Source organism: Populus alba, chromosome 12, assembly GCF_005239225.2.
Source record: "Populus alba chromosome 12, ASM523922v2, whole genome shotgun sequence".
Taxonomy (NCBI): Eukaryota; Viridiplantae; Streptophyta; class Magnoliopsida; order Malpighiales; family Salicaceae; genus Populus; species Populus alba.
In genome coordinates, this window is record NC_133295.1 from 11,379,549 (window position 1) to 11,399,901 (window position 20,353).

General features: G+C 31.9%; 1 protein-coding gene and 2 non-coding genes across 3 annotated transcripts; 1 reads left to right on the top strand and 2 right to left on the bottom strand.

Annotated features, from left to right (window-relative positions):
* Positions 1–2,164: 2,164 nt before the first annotated feature.
* On the top strand, positions 2,165–6,737 carry LOC118044748 (uncharacterized). Its single transcript, XM_035053204.1, has 10 exons — positions 2,165–2,714; positions 2,801–2,893; positions 2,979–3,080; positions 3,229–3,396; positions 3,480–3,568; positions 4,316–4,437; positions 4,622–4,803; positions 5,084–5,368; positions 6,005–6,152; positions 6,252–6,737. Exons 1-10 carry the CDS (start codon positions 2,274–2,276, stop codon positions 6,626–6,628), a joined length of 2,007 nt encoding a protein of 668 aa, XP_034909095.1. The 5' UTR covers positions 2,165–2,273; the 3' UTR covers positions 6,629–6,737.
* A 1,513-nt stretch (positions 6,738–8,250) lies between these two features.
* On the bottom strand, positions 8,251–8,323 carry TRNAR-CCU (transfer RNA arginine (anticodon CCU)). Its single transcript has one exon. It is a non-coding gene; the product is annotated as a tRNA-Arg (tRNA).
* Positions 8,324–9,989: 1,666 nt separating this feature from the next.
* Positions 9,990–11,100, bottom strand: LOC118044747 (uncharacterized). Its single transcript, XR_012171365.1, has 3 exons — positions 11,029–11,100; positions 10,707–10,910; positions 9,990–10,252 (listed from the first exon to the last, which is right to left on the bottom strand). It is a non-coding gene; the product is annotated as an uncharacterized protein (transcript).
* Between the last annotated feature and the right edge of the window lie 9,253 nt (positions 11,101–20,353).

The window sequence follows — 20,353 nt, forward strand, 5'->3', positions numbered from 1 at the left end:
ATTATAAGATTAAATATCATCATATATATCTAATTTTTATCTTAATAATTTAGTCTTTAGTAAGCATTAATAAATATTTTTATGATTTATTAATCTATATTATGCATGCATCAACTTTTCAATTATCACTTAATTTTTTTTTCATGATCTAAGAAAATGTGCTCACAATACTAGCACATTATTCTCTTGTGTTAAAAAATAACTTAGAATCTCACTTCTCGTGTAACATGTGTAATTGGCTAGTTACAAGTATTATAGAAAACTATATATTGTGTGGCCAAAACACTATACACGCATGCTTTGGTCACCTTCTCATATTTTATTATGGGTTCACAGTTGAAAATTTTTATTTATTTATTTTAGTTCTTGAAATTTTTTTACACGATTGCATCTTTTTTGGATCAAATTAAAAAAAAAATTGAATCAAATTTATTGACAAGGATAAAATTAAAAAACAAAGAACCAAAGTAGAAAACATACCATAAATAAGTGATATTTTCAAAGTTATCACAAAAAATTACTTTAGTCCTCAAACATTGCAATTTATATCTATTTGATTCTTTAATAGTTTTGTAATTCATTTTGATATATAAAGTTTATTTTTGTTATTTTTTTAATTTTTTGTTTGAGAGAATAAAAAGAGATCGTCAAATTTCGATAATAAAAAAAAATCAGCATCAACACCAATTTTGACCATCAAAATAATTGATCTTGGTGATAAAGGGCTCCCTTTGGTGAGGGGAGTTCCACTTAAAAAATTTTACACCTTAAAATTTCCTAAAAAAACTATATTTAAACTCGAGAAGATTTTTGGTTTTAGGTTGATCTTGGCATTTTATGTAGTTTTTTTGGTTTTTTAAGGCAATCTATTGGTTTGTCAAGGTGTTTTAGATAAAAGCAAATAGGTTGAAAAATGAGTTTTTTGGTAAAAAAAAAAAAAAGGGATCCTATTTTTACGAATACCATAGTGGCTAGAATTTGGAAAAAACCACAAAACTCATTGTCTAGAATTTTTCATTTTAGAAGATATTGGGGCAAACGATATATCGTTGATGTAGTCAAGCATAGGCCTGACCTTTTATGCACAAACACACAATTTTTCCTTTTAAAAAAAATCATGTTGTTTTTATATGTGTTTTGTTAAATAATTTTATAATTTTATAATTAAATTAATACCCATTCTCTCTAATTTTTTTATTTTTTGTAATTAGTTTTTTTTCTAAATAGTGGTTGCTTTTTTAATTATTTTGTATGCATTTATTTTTTTAAGAGATTATTCTAATTCATCTATATTTTTTTTATGTTTTGCATAATTGAAATTTATTTTTAAAAAAATAAAAATATTTATTTTCAGATAGTATTTTTAAATTAATGCTTTTTTTCTTCTAATTATTGTTTTAATTTAATTATTTTTTATGGTTTTTTCTCTAATTTGTTTAATTTATATTTAAATTAGTACCCCTTCCCTCTTTCATTTTATTTGAAGAGCTTCTTTTAAATGACTATTATTGTTTTAGTTATATATTTAAATATGAAGAGTTTTTATGATTCATACAATTTTTTTTTATCTTTTGTACGGATAAACTTTATTTTTTAAAATAAAAAATATTTTCATATAATATTTCTAATATGTACAGTTTTGCATGATATTGTTTTTTTCATTTATTTTATTTGATCAATTTAATTAATATCTTTATTTCTATTATCGTTTGCTTAAATAAAAAATTACTTTAATAAACAAATTTGACAAATTACATTTAGGTAAATATCCAATCTTTTGAGATTAAATATATTGATATATATTCATTTCCTGATTTTTCATGTTTTATTTTTAGATATTGTTGATGACTTTTTATTTATTTATTTTCATATATAGTTATCATTTTGTTTAATTCTATATATACATAAAATTTTTAATTTGAACTTAGACTAGTCTATAAAAATACATTGAAAAGATTTTTATATACAATTTTCTTTTTAAAATAAAAATATCACGTAACTAGTTAGAAACTAAACTAAGTGGTAAAAGTATCTTACAAGTTTTTGGTTTTTGTTTTTTGTTTGTAAAATACCCACCTTACCTTACCTTTAATTTAAAAATTTCAATGAACATTTTCAAATTGAATTAAATAAAGTCGAAGTTGAGTCCTAACGCGGCCTAGTGAACACCCCCAATTGCATACGTATATATCTGTACCCAAACTAACCAAACATTTCTCTCTAACCTAAAATAGAGCCTCCGTCTCCTCCTCCGCACCAATCTCCGACGCAAAATGTCGCAACCGCAACCGCAACCCTGGGCGCGGGCCCTTCAGCAATCAATAAAACCAGAACTCGTAACCATAGACGCCAACTCCACAGAAACCAACTCAAAAATTCCCCAACCTCCTCACAAACTCGTCATTTTAGCCGACCTCAACGCCAACCCCCCTGAATCCGACGCCACCGACTCCCTCCATTTGTCACCATCTGACCTCACGAAATTAAAAGACGAAGCACAGGATAACAAACCTAACATAACATCCAAAGAAGCAGATAACAACGCCACCGTAGAAGTTACTGAAGGTAAAAAATCAAGCAGTAAATTAGGTAAATCACGTTCGCGTAACAGTAAATTAGACAACCCTCTCGATTACGGGCCTGATAATGATAATGACCAGCCTAACCAAGGTCCTTCTTCCTATCGTGAAGAGAGAGTTAGCAGTCTCAAAACGGTGAGTTTCCTTTTTTTTATTTTCATTTTATTTTTATTTAATGAATTGATAGAATTTTGGTTAATTATTTTGTTGGGTTTCTTTAGGGATTGTTACATGTTGCGAAGAAAATGCCGAAGAATGCACATGCGCATTTTATACTTGGATTAATGTACCAAAGATTAAGCCAGCCTCAAAAGGTTAGTTTTCGGAGCACAATTAATTCGTTTTATTCTCTGATTGATTCGATTTGTTTCATGTCAGTTAACTTTGTTTTGTTTTTAGGCGATTTTGGCTTATGAGAAGGCTGAAGAGATATTGCTTCGTTGCGAGGCTGAGGTAGCTCGGCCGGATTTGCTCTCCTTAGTTCAAATTCACCACGCCCAGGTTTGGTTATATTTTGCAGTGCATTTTGTTTTTTCTTGTTGTGTGAAATTGCTTCGTTAGTTCAAATTCACCACGCGCAGGTTTTTGTTTTTTTATTTATTATTTCGATAAAGTATGTGATGCGTATTATTGAATGCGTGTACTGTAGTGTATTTTGCTTGAAACTAGTGGCGATAATAGCTTGGAGAAGGAACTTGAAGGGCAAGAGCTTGAGGACGTTCTGTTTAAATTGAAGGAGTCGATGCAGTCGGATATTAGACAAGTAGCTGTTTGGAACACCCTAGGTTTGATACTTCTTAAATCTGGCCGTGTGCAGGTATTATCACTAATGATCTTTTTGTTGTTTGCGATGAGAGTTGATGTTTTGTGATCTTGGTATGCTGCATTGTTTCTTTTCAGAGTGCTGTTTCAGTTTTGTCCGCGTTGATGGCTGTTGATCCTAACAACTACGATTGCCTTGCAAACTTGGGGATTGCATCCCTGCAAAGGTAAGAAATTGCTGTTTATGCTCTTTTGGTTATCCACTCAACCTCGTTTGTCTTAACATTGGCTACTGATAATAGATAAATGGCAGCATTGGTTCAATGATGAAGCCAAAGAACAAGGAATATTTTGAGAATATGCAGCAATAATTTGAAATGGCTGGGACTAGAAATCATAGGTATCTTGATCTAATAGACCATAAAATGCAGCATATAATTTATATAAATTTGGTGAATATCATCCAGCAAGGTATCTTTAGCCACAAGTATAAAATATCTGCTGTTTATTGATCATTTCTGAGCAATCTTGACCACTTTATCTCAGTTTTGTCGAGAGGATTCAAAGCACATGTATTTCCTTTGAAAGCTTTTTGAAGGTTCTGAAATGTGCTTTTAGCATGGCATTTTTTTCAATCTTACCTCAGTTATTATAGGTATCACTAAGTTGCTTTCTGCAAAGGATGGTTGACAGAATTTTGAAACTTCTACATTTATCTCTTACATTAGCGATGATGAGGAATGGGCATCCTAAAATTCTCTTCTTAGTTTTAGTTATCTTCATTTGCTTTACAATGGTGTTGAAATCAATTAATTTGCTTGGGTACTATTGGGATCACTCATTGAATGCACTTTCTGGTTGCTCTAATTTCATCACTTGATTTATTGAGATGTACAATTGAACACCTACACTATGGTTATGGTTTCAGTAAGATATTCTCCCTGGATCTTTCTCATTCGTTGATTTGCTTGCAGTGGAAATCTGGAACTCTCAGCAAAATGTTTTCAAGATTTGATCCTTAAAGATCAAAACCATCCTTCGTCCCTTGTGAACTATGCTGCTGTTCTTCTCTCTAAATATGGTTCGGTTGTTGCAGGTATAATTCAGTTGAGTTTTAGCTTCATGTATCTTGACCTTTGTTGACTTCTTATGTTAATTTCTTGCTTTGAATATTAAGATGTAGTGAATAGTTCAATCGACGTCTACTTCATTTGTTATTCATATATGGTTGATGTAACTCACATGACTACAGCTCCCGCTTCCTCTTCCTAACTTCTCAGGTGCTGGGGCAAATGCTGGTGTAGGTGCTTCTGTAGATCAGGCTGAAGCTATCAATGTTGCAAAGGAGTGTTTACTAGCTGCACTTAAACTGGAACCAAAAGCAGCACATATTTGGGCTAATCTTGCTAATGCATATTTCATGATTGGTGACCACAGAAGTGCCAGCAAGTGCTTGGAGAAGGTGCTAGTGGCTCATTGCTACTGTCATTTATTGCTTCACTGTTGAGGTTGTTCATTGGTTTCCTTGATGTTATGATAAACCAGGGGAAAAAAAAGATAAAGTTCTGATCATGAACAACTGGATAGCTTCTTCCATGTTTAATATCTTCTAAATGAGATAATTAACTACTCTTCTGGTTGCTGATGCATTCATATGTCAACATTTCTTTCCCTTATCAATTTTTGTGTTAAAATCGTGGAGCTGAAGTTATTACTTTGTTGATATACTTGTTGCCTTCCAGGCAGCAAAACTGGAGCCCAACTGTATGTCTACTCGATATGCTGTGGCAGTTCACCGAATAAAGGATGCAGAAAGGTCTCAAGATCCTAGTGAACAACTTTCCTTGGCAGGAAATGAAATGGCTTCAATATTAAGAGAGGGAGATTCTGTTCCAATTGATCTTCCCATTGCTTGGGCTGGACTTGGCATGGTTCACAAGGCCCAACACGAGATTGCTGCAGCATTTGATACAGAATCAAATGAGTTGATGGAGGTGGAAGAGCGTGCTCTCTCCAGCTTGAAGCAGGTACCTTTTTTCCCATTGCATAATTCATTCATCTTATATTTGGAAACTATCAAATAATTATGGTAACTCACTAACAATTTAAAACTTCTACTTTCTTTCACAGAACACTAAATTTATGCACATTTTGATCTTTCCTGAAGTTTGTGCTTTTATATGATGACTTGAATTCTTATTAATCTTAGAAAAGCAATATGGTCCATGCTCGCTAAACTGATAAATTATAGAACAGAACAAGGTGTATTTTTTTTTTTAAAAAAAAAAAGAAAAGAAAGAAAGAAGGATGCTTCATCCTAATCTTGCTATTTAGTGATTTTGAATACTTGCAAAATCATTTATGATCGCATTCTCTTCATTCGTATCACCTTTTCAGCTTACAATTGTCCCCTGGTGAAGAAAAAATTATGATCCATAAACGAATGTGAAATGATGAACAATGGTTCCTGACTTGACTTTCTAGCAGTGGAGAAAGAATATCTTGCCATCTTCCAGATGGATTTAGGTTTCATGCAGGATCTAACGTGTCAGGACTAAAAAATTGGATATTTATCTTTCCTGTCTTGATCTTTTACATAAAATATACCTTTTCATTCTTATCTAAAATAAAAATTCCCAATTATTCACTGTTATATTAATTAGGCAATTGCTGAGGATCCTGATGATGGGGTGCAGTGGCACCAACTCGGTCTGCATTATCTCTGTTCCCGACAATTTAAGGCAGCAGAGAAGTATCTCAAGGTTGCAGCTTCCCGCTCTAGAGAATGCTGCTACATGTGGTCAAACCTGGGTACAAGCAGATTTATGATTATTTATTTCTATATTTCTTGTAGTTCAAATCATGTTTCTTTCACAAGATGGGCTTACAAATAAATGGTATGGTCACTAGGCATCTCACTACAATTATCAGAAGAACCCTCACAAGCGGAAGCCGTCTATAAGGAAGCATTGGCACGGGCAACACCTGAACAAGCACACGCAATATTCTCCAACCTAGGGAATCTCTATCGGCAGCAAAAGCAATATGACCGCGCTAAGGCTATGTTTACAAAAGCTCTTGAGCTCCAGCCTGGCTATGCTCCTGCATTTAACAATCTTGGTCTGGTATTTGTAGCCGAGGGTCGGTGGGAGGAGGCCAAGTACTGCTTCAACAAGGCCCTCGAGGCAGACTCTTTACTGGATGCTGCCAAGTCCAACATGATCAAAGCAGAGTCTGTCTCTAGATTGAGTGCAGGTTTGTCCTCGTGTCGCTGTCAGGATTCGTAGGACAAAATTGCAACAGCTTGATGATATAGCTGTGAAAATGTAATTCAAGAAATGATGTTGGATGATTGCACACGTGTCTCTATAATAAACCCAGTTTGGTTTCATACAACTCCATTTGTCAACGAGTGTTTAGTGATAACCACGCCTGCAAAGACATGGATTAACAAGGGAAAAAAAGAATTAAGAGATTAGGTCTTCATTGCCCTCTCATGTCCTCCGAATTTCCATCAGCAGGGAACAAGTTGATTTGCCTGCCCGTTCCTGTGGGAGTCCAACAATTCTAGGGAGGTTTTTTTTCTTTGTTTCAGAATTTTTGAAGAGATTCGAATGTTAGTTATATGGTCATTAAGATTGTAAAAAAAAAAAAAAAAAACAAAAAACAAATCAATAATAGAAAATATAGCCAGGGAAAGAGAGATTTTAGTTGACGATGATGCCATTTACCTTTCTTTTTCTTTGCAAAACAGTGTCCTTTTCACGGTTTCTGGTACCGAACTTATCCTTCATTGCGCCACTAAGAGCCCATTTGGCTCTGCGGTTGCGGCTGTGTTTTACTGTTTGGTTAATTAAAATTGAGGCGTACTGTTCACTGGGACCCATTTTTTTTTCTGCGTTGGAAACGCAGCATTTGAGAAGTAAGAATTCGTCGCTTTTTGTTTACTGTTTACGTTAATTGCACTGTTCATTGAACAGTGCAAGGAATTGCACTGTTCACTATTTTTTAAGTGAACAATGCAATTCTCTTGTACTGTTCACTTGTACGCATACTTACTTCTTCTTCTTTTTTTTTTTATTTATTTTTTAGTGTGTAAATTAAAAAAAAAATTCAGAATGAATTTTATACATTATAATATTTTATCTAATTTTATTATATGCTAAAAAATTATAAAAATTGTAGTTTTTGTCGGATGTATTTTGTAGATAATGGAATTATAGATGGTTTCTTGAAATAATAAAAAATATTTTATATAAAGTATGATTTATTTTATAATATAATAACAATAGTTAAATCCATAATATTTAAATTAAAATTATCAATATTAATATATATTTTTTAAAATTATTTTATAACCTCAATTTTAAAAGCATTTTTAACCAAACACATTAAAGTACTTTTTATTCAACCTTAATTTCAACCACAGTTTTAACCAAACACCTATTTTTTCAAACCAACCTCAATTAAAAGTATTTTTTATAAAACAACTTTTTTCAAATCACAACCGCAACAGCTACCGCAATGCCAAACACACTCTAAATGTATTCCGAGATAAAAGATGTTTGATAACGAGGATTATTTTTTAAAATTTTTATTATTTTAAAATATATTGAAATAATATTTTTTAAATTTTTTAAAATTTATTTTTAATATTATCACATTAAAATAATTTAAAAATATAAAAAATTATTTTTAAAAATAAATATAATTCTAAATAACATGAATTCAATTCAGGACCACAGCCTGATTGCTTCCTTCCTTTTTATTTATTTTTCCGCCGAAGAATTCATTCAAAAATAAAACACATAAATCACACATTAGATAGATATAAAATGATTGTTTTAAAAATAATAAAATAAATAAAAGTCTTCGACTAGTTAAACACGAAATCTGCAAAAAGGAAGTACGCGCCAGATAGGGGTCGAACCTATGACTTTCTGCTTAGGAAACAGACGCTCTATCCACTGAGCTACAGGCGCTAGTTGTGACGGGGATGCTACAAGTATATATATCAATAAAATATAAATAACAAATTAATATAAAAATGACAATATTCTTGTGAGTTCTGGATTATTTTATTCATATCACGTGCCCCAGAAAATAAATGAGTGTGTAAAGGCTCAAATCATATTAATTTTGTTTTCTTTGTCATAGTCAGTAATTAGCTAATTAATTAATAATAAACATGGCAAGATAATACATGCTTCTTGGGGCTACGTCAACTCAATCTCGAAGTTCACGAAGCTGTAATCAAGTTTATAATATAATGTGATTGATTATATATGGAGCTGTTGGTGACGGAGACACCGATGATGAAATCCAGGTTGTTTTATTTATTTATTTATTTATTTTATTACTTATGTTTGCCAGCTAGTTTTCATGTTCCTCTTTTTAAATATTTATATATGAAACTAAATTCCGCGATGAATTAATTTTTCATCTAAAGAGAATTTGTTCATGTTAGCAACGTTTTATTTACAGAAAATGAAACGGTAGAATTTGAAAATACGCAGAACATGCAAGGTGGTGTGGTAGTGGTGGTGATGGTGAACTCTTAAGTGAATGTTCAAGGACATGCAATGCAAGGTGCCATGTCTTTCCACCAGTTCCTTGCTTGTCTTGAATTATCCATCAACCTCATCTCCCATTGATGAACTAAGAAGGGAGATGACAGTGCGTCTATGTTGATAATAGAAATATAAAGAACTGAAAGTTAATGTTAGTTAAAAAAATAAAGGAACAGAGAACTTATAGCGAAGAACAAAGAGCAGAATATTTTTGTCACTGCTATCCCTTAAACAATATCGAGATAATGATGTTACTAATAGATATACATTGATGACAAATAACCTACAGCTAATATATTAATTTCAGTTTTGATGCCATAACTTCAACACTTTTCTGGTTCTTTAAATTTTAGGTCATTTTTTATTTGGATCATCTGCAACTATCTAAATATTTCATAATATATATGAACATGATATATAGCTAAATGCCCAAAAGGAAGGCAAAAAGTGATACGTACTACTGTTATAATGCTTAGATATTGGATCCTTATAATTTGTTGTGGCGAGACTAGATATGAAAATAAGTTGATATTTATCTTTCAAAGTTTAGAATATCCTTATATGTACAGCTATATCTTCAAATCAGGTGTTCCTCATCCACTGTGCACTACGGCTAAAAAGGTCATGCACGATGGTCCCAAGGATTGAACTGGTAGAAGTTGGCCCTTCCATGGATTTTGTAGTTCTTCGTTGTCGTCGTTTTCCTAATGAAAGCATAAGGAAAGAAGCCATGAAAACTTCCAAGGATAAGCCTCAGAAGAAGGTTAGCTAGCTATGTACTTCTGTCTCTGTTTTTTTTTTCATCTGAGAATAAAATGGCATGTCAGTAATGTTGCCTATTTCGTGCTTGCAGATTAAAAATGTTAGTAAAGATTCTTAATCAATTGAGAATTTCGGGAATTATTAGGTGAATCTAGTTAAATTGAAGATTTTGTAGAGAATTATTTGGTTGATCCATGATCATAAACACTTGCTAATTTCTATGCACTCGCTGTAGACCAATCACCAGCTTTATCATGGGAGATTTTCCTTTCCTGGATAATATTATGACACAACTTTCACAATTCTTGTAGCCAATGTGAAAATGATATATGCAAGTAAACACTCCAGAGCCCAAATAAGCAAACCGACATACAAGACATAAATGTTGCAAGAACAGGCGCGATAGCAGAAGAAGATAGGCAGCAGCATTGGCATCTGTTGTTGCTGTGGAAGAAAAAAACAGAACTGAACTGAACTGAACTGAACTGAAGGGTCTCTGTCATCTTGTCATGCCTGGGGGCGCAATTGGAGCCATTGTGATTCCACGCTGTTGAAATCTAACCATATTGGCTTCCCAGCCTTCATTTTGGTCCCATAATTTCCATCCAACAAAGAAACTCAAGATCAGATTTAATGAAAGAAAACCAGAAAGCCAATGAGTAAAAAAATGCAGATAAGTTCATACATGCCTTTCAGGATACCTAAACGAGGACATAATTTGTATAATTCCCTCGACAAACTTAATTGGTGAAGTTTATGAACACAAACACCAGTAAATGTAGACCAAGTTTATCATCAGCTAAAATATCATTTCACGTATTTAACATTTCGCTATCTAACACTCTGTTGATGAACACAACTGGTAGCTCTGGGCTATCGTAAACTAAAGGTCAGAACATTCCAATGTGACCTGGGACTCAGTATTTCTTGCATTAGGGCAGGAGTTTTCCAGTCAAATTTATATGCTTCTAGTTTTTGAAAGGTTGATGAAACACAAAGCCTGTAAATATCTGAACAGGTATAAATACAGTACCTATCCCCATATCAAATCCACGATTCTTGAGCTCTCTATACTCTTGACTCAACGCGCAAGTCTCACAGCAGAAGTGCACCAGGCAATCCACACAGGGGGCCTCCTCCAAGTCATATTGGCCCCTCAGTTTTGAGCGATAGCAGCAGGAGTACAAGCATGCAGAACCCAACAAGAGCGCATATACTGCTCCGCTAATAAAACAAGCTGCAATTCCACCCAGTAAACATGTAGTTTATGAGATGAATGATATTACAACAGAAAGAGGGAAAAAAATGAAAATATCTGGAGAATTAAAATCAGCTGATTGATTTTCTTGGCTTACTTGTAGATCCTCTATTCACTATTTCAGCAATCTGTCCAAATGTGATGCAAGGACAAAGGCAAGTGATCAAACCTAATAAAATGAAATAAAAGCTAGTTATTAACAAAGGAAAAAACTACAAGGGAGAGTAATTGATCGTCTTAGCTAGAAAAAAGTTGTGTTTGTAGTTGAGTGTTCATATGCTCACAATTTGCGGGGTCATCACAGCAATGGCAGAGACCAGTAGACCACTTCCTTGCCACACCAGGAGCATGCCCCACGGCCATATGTGGAGCATAAGTGTATATAGGATTGGGAGTAGGAGCTCCTGAAACAAGGATTGGGCCTTGATGAACATCTACTGGATATCTTGGCTGTTCATTTACTGGAGGATACATTTTGTTTATGAAATCAAGTAAAGTTGGGAAATGGAACTTCAGATCCCTGTCTTATACCTGTCAGGAACAAGTCCTTGTAATAGTTTTTTTTTTTTTTTTCCTGAGGATTTCCTTATAATATTTAATTAATACCCAACTTGCCAACCAACTGTCCATTTTTAAATCCTGCAGCAAAAATAAAAACCATAACCCCTCGCTCTACTTCGAGGAAACTGTATAATGATCTCTACCCTCATTTCCTTATAATCTATCTAATTTCTGAGTGATGACTCAAGCATTTATTTTATCTTCATCAATCCAAATTCCTGTACGACGTCTACTTGTTTAGCTGATTTGAAGATTAGTCCATGAATGTTTTGTTATTGACCAAGACTTTTCATTTTCATATTGTTCTTGCTTCATGGTTGAATATTGATATATTACATGTTGTTGCGGTAGGAGAAATCAACATGAGCCTTCTCCTTCACCACCATGAAATGATTCTGATGGCAACCAAACCAGTAGCAGACATAGGGTTAGGTTTCTGACAAGGCATTGACTAATGCAGCAAAGTCAATTCCAATGGACTAGCATCTTAGTTGAAGAACTAGGCTCTCTTCTTTACCTTTGAAAGAATCTTAATCTTGATTAATATATAAAAATATTTTTTATTCTGAATTAAAGCAAGAGAAATGCAGCAGCCCAACAATTATTTGAATTGCCTTGATAAAATGAGTTGATAAATTTTTTCTGTCCTTTAAATTATTATTGCACCTAATAGTTGTGCTCGATACCGCCTATTATTACAAAACAAGTGGGATTGGGATTTAGGTTGGAAACCTAATTTAGAACTTAAATTTAACAACAAATCATTGATCATGAGACTTTTTGAACTGATATCCTCAACACAACAAATGCAAGGTTTATTATTTGCAAATAATTAAGTTAGGCCATTGGGTACTTCTTTTATTGGGCTCTGTCTATCCTTTTCCTCTCTACAACCAATATTGCCGGTGTTTATTTATAAGAAATAAAAATAACAAATGCACATTGGTAGTTATGGGAGGGCCATATCATTTTACCAAAAAAATAAAATAAAAATGAACTGGATTTTAATCAATTCATAAGTTGACGCCTCATATTAACCAAGTCAAATTAGATTAACTCTAAACTGAACTTTTTTCTTAAACCTAGCCGACACTAAGGGTGGATCGACTCACAAGCCGAGCCAGGTTTAATAACAAAAAATAATAATAATTATGATTACACTTTTGACCAAGAATGAGATAGATATTGCATCAACAATAGGGATTGATTTGATCTTCTCAAGATACAAACCTCTCAAATCTTTCATGGAATATATTTATTCTTTTTAGTGCGATTGCATATTTTTCTTGGAATGAATCGATTGTCTCCTTGGTATGATTGCAAAGCTTACCTTGAATGGGACAAACATGACTTTCTAGTCATTCAAGGAGGAAGAAAAGAAGAGGAAGAAACATGATTGTGTTTTTCTCTTTTAAAACACTTTTTTTTTTACTCTTAACCATCACTTTCTAGTCATTCAAGGAGGAAGAAAAGAAGAGGAAATTTATTTGCCTTTTTATCCTCTTGTTGCAGACTATCATGTTATATCAGAGACAACAGTCAAAATGGCCTGACCGTTTTGAAAACAGTCCGATCATTTTTGCTGCTGGAAAAATATGCATTTTCGACCAAAAAACTCCTTTTCTTTTGTCTTTTTATCTCCTTTTCTTTTATTTTATTTTATTTCATTGCATTAGACCTCAATTTTTATTATTATATTATTTTTAATTTATCCTAGGGTTTACAAGGATTGAGACCATCTTTTAGGGAAATCACCCCACAACCTTCCAAGGATGAGATAGACCAAGTCTTTCTATTGCGATTGCATATTTTTCTTAGAAGAGATCAATTGTCTCCCTTTTGTGATTGCATAGCTTACCTTTAAGGGGAAATACATGATTTCCTTAGTACTCTACACAACCTCAAATGATGGGAATGACAACGTCATCAACACAAGGGATTAAGACCATTTTTCCAGGGCAATCACCCTATAACCGTTCAAGGACAGGATAAACCCTAGACACCCTAGTGCAATTACACATTTGTCTTGGGAGGGATCGATTGTCTCCTAAATGCTATTGCACATCTTACCTTGGAGAGGAAAGATGTGATCTCCCTAGTACTTCTACATAAACTTCAAGTATATGAATGACAATGTCATCAAAAAAGGGGATTGAGACCATCTCCCCAGGCTAATCGCCTTACAACCTTTCAAGGACATGTTAGACCCAAGTCTTCCTAGTGCGATTGCACATTTTTCTTGGAAAGAATTGATTGTGTCCCTAATGTGATTGCATAATTTACCTTGGAGGGGACAAACATGATCTCCTTATGCTTCTGCACAACCTCCAAGAATAGAAATGACAATGTCATCAACAAATGGGATTGAGACCATCTTCAAGGCAATCGCTCTACAACCTTCCAAGAACAATATAAACTAAGTCTTTCTAATACGATTGTACATTTGCCTTGTAAGGGATCGATTGTCTTTCTAGTGTGATTGTACAACTTATCTTGGAGCGGACAAACATGATCTCCTTAATGCTCCTGCTCAACCTCCAAAAATGAGAATGACAATGCCATTAGTTAGTATCCAAAGAAATTCAAGGAGATTATGTATGCATATGTGAGTGTTTGAGGGTAGAGAAGTTCAAGCTTTGTACTTTTATACATAATAGTGACACAGACGGTTAAGTCCATGAGAAGACTAGTGATATTAAAAATTAAAAAAAAAAAACTGACAAATATGTTTTCTCTTCCAGTTGAATTAATGAGTGGAGCTTTACATTTTTCATATCGATTTAGTGATCTTCTTCTTCTCTGTTGGGTCTCTTTCATTTGTGTTGATGATAGTTTAAATATCATTTATGGCACATCAATTTGTTTTAGGCACATGCATATGCTAATCCTAGGTTGATTAATGAACTTTTGATAATTATGTGTATATTAAGCAATCTAACTGAAGATTTTTGGTAGGAAGTATGGATTCCTGCTGCTGGATCAAAAGGTGCACCAAAAAACCCTGGAGAGAAAAGCAGGCTCCTGCCAAAGAGATGGAACCGCTATTGAGCATCGTCTTGTGCCAGTTCATATCCCTAGCTAGAACTTCATGGTTTTTTCTTCTCGTACTTTTCTTGTTTTCAGTGATCGATATGGGTCATGGCTTGCCTTATCACCTCATGCCATTTCTCAAGTTTTCAAGCTTAGACGAACACTTGATTCTGTGTTAACATGCACCCAAATATTGGTTGGAAAGAGGAAGAGAAATCATGTCAAAGGAGAAGGAAATGGGATAAAAGAATGCTAGGGTTCCCTGCTCTCCCTTTATCTGGCAAGACAGTGACTTCACTGTGCAACTATTCTCTCTAGATTTATTATCAAAACCAGGTTTCATCACTTGACAGAAGATGATGCAGTGCTTTCATACAACGTGAATACGTGCCTCAGTTCTTGCCAATATCCTCTGTTCCAGTTTCCAGTACATAAATTCATATATTCTTTCACTCATCTTGGATTGCTAACAGGTTTCTATGGAAGCGACCATTCTCCAGTTTCTCTCGAGCCTTCTCCAGCCTGTCCCGATTCCATTGACAGCTGACTTCCCATGGAGACTGTTATGTATTTCCATGTTCTTTCATGGTATGTCCTGATATTTCAAGGAGACTCTAATTTCAGATGTGTTGATAGTTTAATGATTTCATTAATTAACCCCATGTTCTTTCCTCCCAAGTCACTGCAAATCCCCCGGAAAAAAAAAAAAAAAAAAAAACCTGAGCTTCCATTATCTGGTGTAAACTAATATGAGCACATTCGGAAGTCAAATGTTCATCTAATGGCAGGCATGAGAAAAGAGAAGGGTTGGTGACTGCCTGCCTGGAGATTTAGGACCCCATTTTATTCGTATTCCTTCCACAAATTCTGTCTAATTTCACACATGCAATCTTCTCATGTGCTTCTAATATTCTAATGTAGAACAAAAATATATTGTATGGTGATTTTATGGAGTATTTTATATATATTTATTTATGTTGAGATCGATCCCACGTTATTTATTTAAAAGAGGAGGGCACGCTATCTCATGATTGTTGAATCTGCTTCTGTGTAATTTCTCACCTCTCACATTAATTAATAAAAAATGACTTAGCATGCAACTAGCTAGTATTATAAAATCTGTGCGTTGGCCAATAATAAATAAATAATAACCTCTATAAAAAAAAACATAAATTAGTAAGTAAATGACGTTTAGATTGATGGACAAGGTTTGGCAAAACAGTAGCTTCCTCAATATCTCTGCTGAAAAGGAGAGTGCAACTTCAAATCATCCATCTCTATGAAAGGTTGATCGATTTGTTAAAAAGGAAAAATAAAAGGTTGTTTCTTTGCATGTTTTTTACTAATATATATTATTTCAAACAATTAAAATAAAAGTAGCTGGTGCACGCTGTTTGCGCAGCGCCTCCCGATTGTCAAATGTTATGTGCTAATATTTTCATGGTGATCAAGCATGTGTGCTCGGAGGAGTAGCGGTTGGGTTTAAGTAGATTTTTTTTATTTTTTATTTGTCTCGGATTTTGTGTTATACTTTTCAAAATTTAAATGTTTCATATTAATTAATGTTATATTAATTTAGTTTTTATTTTTTTATTGTTATTTTTTTTCGCTTTATAGTTAGTGTTTATATTAATTTTTTTTTTTTTATTTTTTTATTGTTATTTTTTTCGCTTTATAGTTTCATGGCTTTTGGAGAAGATAGTTTTCTATCTTAATTATTGAACTTAGTTATAAAAAGAGATAAATCTTTTTACTAAGCAAAAATATGAAAATAAACACAAAAATAGGCATGGTCATGGTTGGAAATGGACCTTTCTCACGTTGATTGTCTGCAGTCAACGAACATGACAAAGTAACCAGCTACATCATGTGGGTCCTGCTAGATATTCATAATGTTTTATTTAAATCAATAAAACAAAAATTAAAATGTTTATTCTATAAAAATATTTGGTGTTGAGCTAGCGTCGATGGGCATTTAGACGGCAAATAAAATTATTTCACCATGCCTCTCCTCAATAATTGAAAATTAGGTCCAAAGAGCTAGGTTTTATTTGACTATAGGATACCTAACATCACTCATTAAATGCTGGTTTCCCTAGTTTGATTGGGATAAATACAAGTAGGGTTTATTCAACTCACCCATGATCTGTTAATTTTTTTCAACTTCAATCTTGCAATGTTTAAATATTTTAAAAACTTAATTTTACTTATAAGTAAAAAATAGGTATAACAATATCTTATACAATCAAATATAAAAATAATCAATTTTTTCTTTTTATCTCTAGTTTGTATAAATTTTAAATCACATATACCTAAGTGAAATAAATCTAAATTTATTATCTTTTTAAGTATTTGAAAAGAAGTTTTTAAGAATTTTGATCATACACAAACTTTATTCTTATGATTTTTTTTTTTCAAAAACCAAACTTGGTAATAATTCAAAATTAATTAACCTTTATATAAAATTATAATTCATATATCCTACCCTACCCTTTCATTTCATTTATCACAAAACTCAAACAAGTAAGAATAAACAACATTAGTATTATTAATCTCATCATTGGTTGTAATGGTCATTATATTTATTTTAAAATAGTCATCATAAAGATACATTTTTTCTATAACTACTCTATTTTTAGTGAATATAAATTTATCACTCTCATAACCATATTAAAACCGATGTTCTTAATAATAAGTTAGATATTAGGTTCTTTATAATGTCAATAATATAAAACATTTTGCTAAGGGTGATAAGCATCCCAGAAGTCATTTTTAGTATAATATTCTCAATATACAATACCTTTGAGATTTGATGAAATGATGAATTCCGTTATACAGTTATTTATCCTCCATTTCTTTATAAGTGGATAAAATCATCTTCTCAATACATACATGTATTGGTGCAAAATTATCAACCCACCACTCGAGATTATTGATCAAGTTAACTTGGAAAATAACAACAAATAGGTTTATTTTCAACATTTTATCTTTGAGGTTATCAAGCATGTTGTCATTGGCTTAAACAATCCTTTGTATCTTAAGGTTGCCTTATTAGACTCTATTTATGCAATCTTTGGCTTAATGTCCAATCTTATTACATGTAAAGCACTTGCCATTAAACTTTTTGGTAGTGCCTTTTTTCTTCACAACAAACTTCTTTTTTTGATTTTTATTGTGGATATTTGTCACTTGTTCAACTATATTTGATTTGAGGGCCATATAGGTTGGTTGGCTCTTTTTTAGATAATTTATTGTTATCTTCTATAATCTACCTTACAATGAGGTCTTTAACTCCTATTATGCTTAAGATAGTACTTGAAGTTTTTCCAGGATGGTGGTAAATTTTCAATAATTGCAGTTATTTGGAAGAATTCACTCAGAACCATCCATTTATCATGAATATCAAGTAAAGTGAGTTAAAATTTTTGAACTTGATTTATTATGGTTCTTAAATCGATCATTTTAAGGCTTACAATTTTTTTTTTTTTTTATGAATATTTTATACCAGCATCTTTTGCCTTGTATTTTTGGTTTAAAGCTTCTCATAATACCTTTATACGCTTAATTAAACTATACACATCATATAGTTTATTGTCAAATTCATTCAAGATGTAGTTTTTTCATATGAAATCATTATAATTTCTTGCATCCATAACTACCACTATAGTAATATCAAATTCATTATCTAACAGATTTGAGGCTTCTTTAATCAAGAATTTTGTAAAGTTTAAGGTAGTAAGATAGAATAACATCTTTTGTTATACCTTTTAAAGTTTCAATTTTTTTGAATTTTTTCAAGTTTCTCAAGATGCACCATAAAAAAATAACAATAGAATTCCTCCATACCAAAAGTAGTATTTGCTGAAACAACATTGATTGTAGTAAAACTCTTTTGAGTTGAAGTCAAAACAATAGATTTTTTATATAAAACAAAGTAGCCAAATATTTATAATTATCAATACTGATTTTTCATACTCATGTAACAAACAAATAAATAATGAAAAATTAACCATGATTATTGAACTAAACAATTTAAATCAAATATAACTATAAGATCCATAAATTAAAAATTGCTATGAAAGGTTTAATGTAAATTATAGCATATAAATTAAATTCAATTAAAAAGATTAACCAATCAAAAGCATTGATGGGCTATAAAGCCTTGAGATTGTAAATACTTTTAAATTGCAATTGTTCAGGTTAAAATTAATTAATTTATTGTAATAGATAATTTGATATGATCATTAAATAAATTACATGCAAGACAAAAGAAAAAAGTTAGAATAAAACTTAATCCTGTAAAAGAAAGTTTACTAGCACGCAAACAAAATTAAAGCTAACTAAATTAAACAAATAAATAAAGCTTTAAAATCTTAAACACTCATGTAAAAGAAAATAATATATTTAACATGTTGTTTAGTATACTAATTTCTTAAAACACTTAGAATTTAAAAAGAGATCCAGATTACGTTGTTATAAGGAATTTTACCCTTAATCCTTGAAATTTTATTACTCATTATTGATGCAAATAGATTGACTGCAATCAAAATTCCAGGATTTCAACAATAATACATTAATTAGTCACTACTAATCAGGTTTCACAAACTTAGGAAAACAAATTAAAAAATCTATCTATAAAAAATCTTGAACCTAAGTTCTGGAATAATTGAAGAGAAAACAATATAAAATGTTGAGAAAAATAGAGGAGAAAAAGGCAGAAAAGATACTACTTGGTGTGTATAACATCTCATTCAAACCCCTCTTTGTACTAGATTTTGAAATTAAAACTGAAGAAAAATTAATTTTAGTACTTATCAGAATTAATTCTTACAGTTTTGCTTTAATTACTTGTCATAAAAAAATAAAAAATTGACAGATTTTTTTTTCCTTAGAGACCAATCATTTTTCCTTTGAAAATAAATTGTTTAAGTAGAAGACAATTACTGTTCAGACTGCTTAATAATGAGTTGACAAAAAATGATCCTTTATGTGCCTACAAATTATTTTATGTCACTATATAAACTATGAAATTTTTTTTATAATTTTTCAGATTAAGAACTTTGAGGTTTACAAAACATACCAACAAAGATTTTTTTAGATAATTTTTTTTATTTATAATTTATTTAAAATATTTAATATTATATGTTAAAATATTTTTATTGGAGAATAATATCAACGAAGTCTTAAATAAAAAAAAAAATGAATTTTATTTTTAATTTGATTTCATATACACTTGTTAACCAATACCCATTGTCCCTAATTGATACATGACTCTGAAAAATTGCAATGGACAAATATGTTGATTGAAAAAATCGTACATTTTAAAAATAAAAAGCTATCGATCTTTCTATGATTTTAAACCTAATAAGTAAAGCTTCAAAGTTATATTGTAAAAGAATCCCTCGAATAAACTTGATTACAGAAAGTAAATCAATTTCATTTACGAATGATTAATTTTTTTTTGAAATAACGAGGAAGATAAAGAAAGAGACATTGACTCGGAGCATAATAAATCGCCAATTCAATAAGGTATTTCATCATCAACATGATTTAATAAATAGAGATGTATTGAAAATAATTTTAAAATATTTTAAATCATCATCACTATTTCACAAAAATAAACGGCAACGGAGGCTTGTTCTGTTCTTGCTAATCTACCATCAATCCGTTGCCATGAATAAAACCGTTCAGCTTGTTAAGAAGACCTTAGGGATGGAAATGAAACATTGGATGAAATAACAGGATCAAAATGTAGTTCTTCCTAAACTAGTTTCCAGTGTTATGTCAGAAACAAAAGTCACTCAAACGGTAAATAAGAGACCCGAAGTCAG

What these genes read in the sequence shown, in the direction of transcription:
- LOC118044748 (XM_035053204.1), top strand. Translation starts at nt 2,274, where the DNA reads ATGTCGCAACCGCAACCGCAACCCTGGGCGCGGGCCCTTCAGCAATCA. An exon ending in TTCAAATTCACCACGCCCAG is followed by an intron (nt 3,081 to 3,228) that starts GTTTGGTTATAT and finishes CGTGTACTGTAG; the next exon opens with TGTATTTTGCTTGAAACTAG. An exon ending in CCAGCAAGTGCTTGGAGAAG is followed by an intron (nt 4,804 to 5,083) that starts GTGCTAGTGGCT and finishes GTTGCCTTCCAG; the next exon opens with GCAGCAAAACTGGAGCCCAA.